The 9,931-nt window shown below is 41.0% G+C and overlaps 1 protein-coding gene across 1 annotated transcript in view; it reads right to left on the bottom strand.

The window, feature by feature from the left end:
- LOC137261302 (uncharacterized) overlaps positions 1–8,895 on the bottom strand; it is a 75,755-nt gene extending 66,860 nt beyond the window's left edge. The window contains exon 1 of the mRNA XM_067799026.1: positions 8,513–8,895. Coding sequence (XP_067655127.1) covers positions 8,513–8,627 — 115 coding nt within the window. The 5' untranslated portion in view covers positions 8,628–8,895. The remainder of the gene's footprint in view (positions 1–8,512) is intronic.
- Positions 8,896–9,931: the final 1,036 nt, after the last annotated feature.

The following is a 9,931-nucleotide window of genomic DNA, read 5'->3' as shown; positions in this document are numbered from 1 at the left end:
GGAATGACCTGAAGGACAGTCCTGTCTTCTTCCTGCTTCATACACAAGCAATGGTACGGTGTACTCTTCATGATGAAAATTATGATAGAGCCAAGAAAAATTTCATCCTAAGATTCTGCTTAAATATGAACTCTTGTCATTTCCGCTGTATGTGTTGGCGTGACACATCTGCTCATACGCGAGTGTGTATATTTACCTGGGAAAAAATGCTGATAATGTAAACCTGTAGGTTTGAGGAAACATGCACAACAGGTTCCTTTGCCTATCTGTCTCAAAATGAAATATAATGCTTTTTTTGTTAGTACTTATCTTTTTTCGTACACCACGACATATGGCGTCTGCCGGTCAGTGGTATATAACGGGCACCTGTTACGGATCATAGACTTAAAGTGTCAAGCTGCGAGAACCACAGTGCATGGATGTGTTAAAAATGTTACAGAAAGTACAAATGTGATAAGACGTTTACACACAAGATTAAACGCAAATTATTTAAAAACATGCCATATGTTGTTTAACTGCATAAATGACCCACACGCCCACGTTAACGAGCACGGTTTCATGAATGTAGTTCTGGATTTAGAACCGACTGAAACAAGCAAATGAATGTTGTAATAGATGTATGAATCAATATTGTTTTTGTTACAAATCAGTAAAGTATGCCACATATAATTTCAAAACACCTGTTCGTAATCACATAATTTTATCTCTTTCCTTAGAAAAAAACAATATGGCTTGAATACACGCGATGTTATAGGTACATCAAGGTGTGTGGGGTGTGTGTTGAGCTGGGGGTCTATGAACAAGCTTCATAAGTACGATAATACAACACATGCACAACCTCATATGCTGTGACCACCTATGACGTCCCGTGTCTTCTCTCTGCATTCCTGTCTTCGCATTCATGGAATGCCAGACTGTCAAGCGCGGAATGTTACACATATTATGGACTGAAATACCCATTCAGAGCCACTCCTGGATGAGCGTTTCCCCTCTTTAATCGTATTTTATTCTGTTACACCAAAATAAGATCTTTTTTTTCAGTTTGGAAAATCCTTCATGGAGAAGTTTAACACTCCCCAGCGTTGTCAGTACACGACCATTGAGGTGCCGTTGCTGTTTCTACACGTGGAAGTAACTCAGCTATGATGGCGACAGGACTATTGGTGTCACCCTAAGGGTCAACGTGCAATGAGCCTGCGCTTATCCCGAGAGAGCAATAACTCACTGGCGCTGACAAGACACAGAGGCCTGGGTCTTAAGTTCTACAGGATTTTAATCTGAAATGAGACCAGCTGCAGTGTGCTTGATGAACATGTGATTAAGCCAGCTGGGCTTATTTCCCACTTTTACTTCTTCAGTGAACTACACCTATCTCCAAAACACCAATGCGGTTTAACCGTAACTTGGAGAAGGTGCAAAACTATGAGTGGTGAATGAAACCATTACGTACAAAGAAAAGGAAACGAACGCGGATTGCGCGTAATGACACTTCAATGGACGAGTAATAAATTAGGCGATCTGGGTAAAAAGAAAACCTGTAGTTCTACGATGAACCTTATCAATTCTAAGTCAGAGGTTCCAGTACAAAAATATTGGGCATTATCAAATACGTGCTTATGTAAGATATAATTCAACGCATTAGTAGTTACGCATCTGTGTAAATACTATGTAATCAATGCTTCGTTAACCAGGAAACCGTTTCCAGTAAAACCGAGGAGTTCACATTAAGCAGCGTGCTACTCATTTACTACATCGGTACGGAAACTGGGTATTTATCATCTTAACCCAGTTTCTTTACACAGGAGTAGTGTAAAGTATCTGAGTGGTATTATGATAAGATTCTTTTACAGTTTGGCTTCATTTTACAGATCCTCACGGATGAAGGTGTGTCTAGCGATTTTACCATTCCAAACGGATATGCCATATGCCTTTTGAAGTAGGTACATGCTTAACGACACACCATGAAATACAACCAACATATATTGATACAGATATATGGACTGCTTGGACTTTACAACATAAATATCTAAGACCCTTGTATGTGAATATATGATTTTGATTTGGTTAATATTTCTCTATCACACACAGTGACATCAAGAATGGGCCTCAAATATCACACTCACTCAAATATCATACCCGGACCTTCGGGGTAGAAAGTCAACGCTTTCCCCACCATACTGCCCCTGGCTGTCTTATGTAGGGTGGGACAGAAAGATTTAGTAGTTTGGAGATATTGATAAAACCCTCCAAATTTGGTGCTCAATCGATCAGCAGGAGGCTACACGCTGACCCTATTACGAACGCCTAGTACCATTTAACTGCTGGAGTATCATACGTACAATACATTAATTTTACATATAGCCTGAGCCGTGCGAGTTATTCAACATTTATTAGAGAATTCTTGATAATGGTACAGGTTTTGCTGCTTTTCTTCGTATGTATAACCGATATAATATCGATATTGTGATATCAAGTTTAAACCATTGCGATGACGTCACATCATTGTTATTGCAGTTTATTGTGGCCGTTAGGTCATTGTTCATTCTCAGCATGTACTTTAACAAGTAAACCTGACACAATCTACGTGCCATTATGGGAAACAATAGAAAGGTTATGAAAGCTATAGTTTACATAGGAGAAATCACCCGTACCTGTTACGGTCTGGAAGTAACTTTACCATGAAAGTCATATAGACATGAACACTGCAATCCACTACCGCGAAACCGAAAGGTTCTACTTAAGATAGTCAACAGGAAATGCGCCGGCATGCATTCAAGCACTGACAATACGTATACTACACCGGGTTAAGTGTCTACTTTGCTGCATATCAAAAAGCAAGTAAAAACCTCCAGGAAACTGCTTTTTGTATAACGGTATGGGTGGTCTTGACAATATCCTCCTTACATCGTAACTAATTACAGTTAAAGCTATATGAACACTAGACCGACGACACTGCACTTGCCCTGTATTGCTTTATAACACACACAATATGACCCTTTCAAACTTGCACGTAAACGTCAGATAACTGCCAATATTTCTGAGTATGCTGTCTCCACAGGTAAGGTGAGGCTTTGTTAGAATTACCGTCGCGTTTCGTGTTAATGTATAACTTATCGTGTTCTACCAGGCCACAATTTAACATGGATACTCAACGCTGACACAATTAGCATTCGATTCACCCCTTAATGTTGAGGGCCAGGTAATAACAACACCATCATTTACTTCTTCTGGCAGACTGATCTCCAGAAATAGAAACACCCCTCAACTTTATCCCAGTTATGGCGAAACAAAATGATAATTACTGTACCTTGTAACATAGATTTGCACAAGTCTCTAAGGTAAAAAATAATAGTTTAAAGTACATTTTAAAAAATGATGATTATAAGACTGGGGTCGTTTATACATGAACTCTATATATAGACAATAACTAGAATTACTATACATCCTTAGGCTCATCATTCACGTGTAACACTGAATGACCAGCAAGATTCACGTTCCTTGATAATGCAACGGATGTGCATGTCGCAAGAACGAAGAGATCATATCAGTCGAGAGTGCATTTACAATGTTTACGTTAAACATATGTTGTAATTGTAGGACGCGTTTGTACCCATGCTTTCACAAAGTGGCGTGTGTCTTCAAAGAATACTTATATTGAATGAGCTTTCATGTTCAACAGTTTCAGCGAGTTACGATGGACTTAAGAATGTTAAAGCAGTTTTCAGTCTCAACAGGGGACGATAATTAGTGAAGTTATACGGGAAACAAACCAATGGGCGTAAAGGGAAATCAGATGAGAAACGTACATCTGTATAAATCTATGAGACGAATCATAACGACCCACAATCGTGGGCTTTATCGACTACAACTCGGTGCCATGCGGGTTTCTGTGAAAGCGACATACACGTTGGATCGGTACTGGAAATGGTGGTACTCGAATAGTGACAGGCTTACTACTTTCCATGAAAGATCCGTCACAGCCTGAATTTTCGATGACTTGTTGTGGCACTACATGCACACAATTCGCAGTTACTATCGTACGACGTAGCTAATATCAGCTTCTAATAATGACCCATCACATTCCCCTTCCTTCCCGTGGCTAATGACATCTGAGATCCTGATCATCCCAACCCATGCTCTTTACATCACAGACACGGATATTCATGATACTGCGACAACCTATCTATTCACAAGTGGCCACAAACCACCCCACACCTTGTCTCTTTCACAGAATGCTGTCCCTTTAACGTGAGTCTAGGCAGCCCAGTTATCAAGGCTTTTGCTTTATGCGACGACTCGGGTTCGACTTCACAAATATAGCTGGTGTCCTTATTCACTTATCTTGTCTTGTACCATAACTGTTGGAAAGCTTGCTTTGTTTTTTTTTCCTGTCTAGTCAACAATGGGCATGTCAATATTTAGTATATCGGGCATATAGGAAGGGCTACAAGAATACAAACAAACGGCATTAATACAGACTGGAATACGTCTTCGTCTCGTTTTTCCATATGAGTGGTCGGTCTTACCTGTTGCCATGTTAGGGAGATCGTTCTTTCAGAATTTGGTCCAAAATGAATATGTGATATCAAACTCTGATTTCATCTAACCAAATGTTGAAGGAGACACAAACATCTCAAAGAATACGCATTCAATGACTGGTACTAAGAGACGCACTACTGTGTAACCAGTGACAGTGCGTAACAGTGCAACCTTGTTGTATATTTATGAAGGATCAATACTAGTGCATTATAATCAGCATTTGGAATAGCTGCTAGGTCAACTAGTCATGGGCAAGGGTGGCCCAGGGGAGGCCTAGGGGTGGCCCAGTTGGACTTTCGCCGCAGTTCGCTGTGCACTGAGGGGTGGTTTGGGTGGGCGCACCAGGTAGCCTATAAATGATCCTGGGTTCGGGCCGCCCTAGCTATGTTTCTACTACTTTCTAGTTTTGTCTGTACCACGCTCGTGTGTTTCGGATTGACAGACATGGTACAGGTCTGAAACGTGCATCACGTCAGTCGTCCCGGTTTCTCCAACATGAAACGCCCTGATATATGTGGAATACTTTTTAAAAGCAGTGTTACACGTAGTTCGCTCATATGTAAACGTTGCTTGGCTTATTTGAGCGCAGTTGTGTCAATAAGGGATTTGACGAGTAGTCGTCTGTGTCTGAATGATTGTCCGAGACCTAGGATATACCTAGGATTCCTTCAAACTTCATCCTCATCTGTGTGCATTATATCTCGTTAGATCTAAACAAGTAAGGGATTGATTGATTGTTTAAATCAAGAGACAGCAATTTTGTCTTTCAGCTTGATCGACCATGCAGTGGGACTGTCATCAAAAATCCTGGATGGTGTCGAACATGTTTCGGTAGACATTAAATGTACACCTAGTCCATGAACACGTCGGCTGGCCGTCATAGTCCTGAGCGACGAAATATATCACTGCAGTATGATCGACACATCGAGTGCTTTTAGCAATAGCCCAGTAACATCACGCCGGAAATGGGCTTCGCATTCGACACATCGAGTGCTTTTAGCAATAGCCCTGTAACATAACGCAGGAAATGGGCTTCGCATTCGACACATCGAGACTGCATGTATGAGTCAATAGTAAGACCGCAGCCTTTACGGTAAAATCACATTTCCTGTTACTGATACACAGCTGCTTCGTTGATCGTTTTGACCCACGAAGAGTTGAGTTGAGTTGGGTTTACGTCACGTCGACACTATTCCAGCCATATAGTGACGAGGTCATGTCTGCATATATAAACATTTTAAGTACAAAGTGAAGATGAGTTTTATATTAATGACCGAGGGAGAACGTAAAAGGTTTGTGTGTACTTTGATGGTGTTTTTTTGGCATACAAAAATGTGCAAATACACTAAAAGGAAAGAGAATACTTCACATTATGTTTTTAAAGACATGTTCTCCTTACTCTGTTTATCTATCTGATTTTGTGAATGTACAGTTAACCGAGCACCTGCCTTTAGCCACATCACTCAGCACGTGCGGTGTTATAAAAACAGTGGTGACGAGACGAGCTGCTGAACATATCTGGCTGGCTATCAGCACTGATCAAGAGAACGTTCCCACCTAAAACACCAGCAAAACCTGTCATCGTGTCACAACCTGACATGTAAGCACGTGGCTGACTGCTATCATATAGACTTCTATAGAGCATTTTCCCGCTTGAACACACCTAATTGAAAGGATCTATGAGCTATTGGTGTTTGTTTCAGTGGGTCTGTGAGTACATGTGCTCTGCGACTTCAATGTATATATATATATGTCTCTGTGTAAGTGTCTATGTAACCTGTGCATGTTTTTGTTTATGAGCATACATGTGTGTGTGTGTGTGTGTGTGTGTGAGAGAGAGAGAGAGAGAGAGAGAGAGTGTGTGTGTGTGTGTGTGTGCGTGTGTGTGAGTGTGCGTGTGTGTTTGTAAGGCTAGTGTAACTTTGTTTATATTTACATCTGTGCCCTGTTCACTGAACCCGAAACTAGTTCACATACCGTACAAAACAACACCAACAAAAGGCAAGGTATGGTAAAAATGCTGACGTGGCTGTTTATATCTTCCTTCGGCAAAAGGAATATTAAAATAGAAAAAACACACTAAAAGTTTATTCCACGTCATACACTGAAGACACTACTTCACCCACCAACGGCATTTACATAAATGTTCCCAATACAAAACAGCTGGCATGTGGACAATTGTAAATATGTTTGACAATTTGCCCTCACTGGAGATTTGACCCCTATCGTTGACCGTGACGAGATAGCGTATTCCGAACATGGATACCAAATCTCCCAATAAAACATAGGTAGGGCCGATACGGACTTCTATATTCGTTATGTCAGGCAGACCAGCCGGCCGGCTATACGTACAGCCACATAAACGGGCAATAGTAAACAACGTGTGCGTCGTACGTTCGCTACCACTGAAACAACACTATTATTAGCAGTGAGGAAGGGTTCTGTGGTTTGTGTAGAAACACGGATGCAACATTAACACGCATGATTCACACACAAATTCCATTGATAACATCCACAGTCCATTCCCGTCTGTCGGTGATGTCATCCCTTTAACGTTACACGCATGAAGGTGGATCCCTAACACCGAAATAGACACACAACTCGGTAATTATCGCAACCAAATAAGGAACAAAGAGCATACAGTGTTGGAATGAAACTAAGTACAATCTCTGACAAATACTTTATCTGTACATGGTATTTCCTTCAGTAGACTATTGGACATTATAGCACATTTTAAATGAGTCTTTGTGTTTCATAACTTTTTTTATGTGACAAGACTGCCATGTGTTAATTCTATATTACTGCCATGTGTTAATTCTATATATTCCATGTATGGCAATCCAGCTGCTGTCACGTGTTCCGCTGTAGGGTGTTTATATGCTGCTGATTGGACTTGGATTCCAGCGAGTTGCAGCAACAGCATAGTATATGGCATACAGCGTACAGTAAGATGGTATACACTAGTAAACGATTAGTTCCACATCATCAGTATGAAGAAGCTGGACATTTCATGATCAGGTGATTAGGGCTAATGCTTCGTCTAAAGAGATCCCTATGCCCTTGTAAAGGAGACCACACTTGCTGGATAACGTATAGACTATATACATAAACTAATAAAAACTCCGTGGTCCAGATGTTGTGTTAGCTTTGTCATCTGTCAACTTCTATGTAATGCCAGTCAAGTATTCTTTTGACAATATCTAGCCTTGACTAGCCTGGGTCCAGTGGGTCAACGTTCCTGCTCGTGTAGGTCTGCTAATTATGTATACATGTTTTAGTTCATTGCCTATCTGTAATATTGCATTGCCTACATAATGAAAAAAAATATTATTAAACTGTTAATGACACCAAATGACAGCAGCACATCTGGCTTGACAGTTAGTGCATGTGCACGATCGTTACATTAACTATATCGTGTCGCTGTAAATTATGTTATTGTAACACATGTGTTCCAAACAAAAGGTCGCGTCATTCACTAGAAAAGTCAAATACACAACCAGTGGTTTGGCGTACAGAAACACTTACCGCTATCAAATCACTGTAGGTATGTGCTTTATCGCTCGTTGGATGAATCAGATACCAGACTGTACCCAATACGTAGTGAATACATGTCATACCAATAACAACATATACGCCTGTCACACGATAAATTAAATACGAAGGTAACGTGTAACTTGATCGAAAGCTGAGTGCTTTAGGAAATTCTACTTGTGCCATTAATGTATATCTGTTCCACTGAAACGTTTTAGGTAACCTGTCTAGCTATGCTACACGGTGATGTCGCTATTGAATTAGAGGCAGGCGACACTATCGAAATGTCGTCTCGCCTAGATATGAAAGGCGCGCTATTGTAATCAAACTGCTGAATGTCCAGTGGTGTATGTGTATACCAGCCAGGGAAGAGACACATATCGCGGACATCTTTATCTAGTTTGTGCTTGTCATGGCTAAAAGATAAAGCAAATCCACTCACCTGAATTAAATCCAACAATAGCGACAACTACTCCCCAGAGTACAGTATGTATCCAATAGATCGGTTTAACCGGCGTCCGTAAAACACAGTGTGTCTTCCCAGAGTTTGTCATCATTCCAAAGTACCATCCAATATATGTGACGTGTCGTCTGCTCACAAGACAGGCTTGTCTACCTGCTTCGACTTCAGAGTGGGTAGATATACGGACTGTGTTCGCGTCATAACTGACGACTGACTCAGAAAGCGGCTCCCGTCTTACGAGAGGTTTGGTCCTATATTGATAAGTAAAGAACTCACAGGTAAAGATCGGCCTTCCCAGCGCACAGGAATATTTACTGAGCTAACATCACGGGGACGAGCCACGGCGAGGGATTTCCCCGCTGTCAGACCCTCGCTTCATCGGCCTCGGTAAAACACTGTGCGAATCACCGGCTTATGAATATTCATAAGTTCGTGCTCCAGTTCCGCTTTGTCTCTGACTGTGGAATCGAGGCATGTCAACGCGCGGGGCATGTTATTCAAACACTGCAGGCATTCCGAAGGCTAACTATATTCACAGGGCTTTACCAAAGAAAATATATGTTCCAGATTTCTTGGATATTTAACTTTTCAGTGCAATGCGATAGTGTCACGTCCTTTCGCTAAGTAGGCATTCCATCCCCAGTCAAAGCAGTTCATCGATCTGCTCAGGCCGCTTTCTCAGGGAATTGTTGCCTTTCATTCGTTCGTTATTGTCAGTGCCATATTGATCAACTGGTAGTTTAAAACCAGTTACAATAAGGCCCGCATTTACATTATTACGCATACATTGTATAACGAGGTATATGTTTCCGAAATTCCATGCTGAAAAAAAACTGCAGCAGTTATCTATGGAATGAGGATGTTATGTCAGTTGAGTAAAGGATTGTCACTATATATGTTAATAAATTTCCACGATGATTTTAGAAATGCAAAAGCAAAGCGCAATGATTATCTTCACAGTTACATATTCGGTTATAACTACACCATGCGATCGGGGAGTCCACTTTCTTGATTCCGACTTTAACCTCTAGCCTAATGTTCCGTCACTGAATGTATCTACTTTTTCATAGAACCAACTATGTAACTCTGATGAAAGGGAGGCCGAGTAATCTGGACGATTCAGAACCAAGGATAGGATAGACTTCCTCATTAAGTGATTTAGCATTGAAGAAACTGGGCGGTTCAGGGACTGTGAGACAGACTAACCTGTTCGCCAGTGACGACAGACTGGATTGGATGGTTAATTTTGTTTGTTTGTATTTTATATTTTTTTTATCTATTGGATGGTTAATGTTAATATTTGTATAGCACGTATTTGTATGTTGCACTTTACCCCGGATAACCCAGTCTGCCTGTGAGGTGCTGTGGAGGTTAATAGAGTCACTATAACACAGTTAC

Source organism: Haliotis asinina, chromosome 14 (genome assembly GCF_037392515.1).
Source record: "Haliotis asinina isolate JCU_RB_2024 chromosome 14, JCU_Hal_asi_v2, whole genome shotgun sequence".
NCBI lineage: Eukaryota > Metazoa > Mollusca > Gastropoda > Lepetellida > Haliotidae > Haliotis > Haliotis asinina.
The sequence above is the reverse complement of the archived record's forward strand: the minus strand, read 5'-3'. Positions and strand labels throughout refer to the sequence as shown.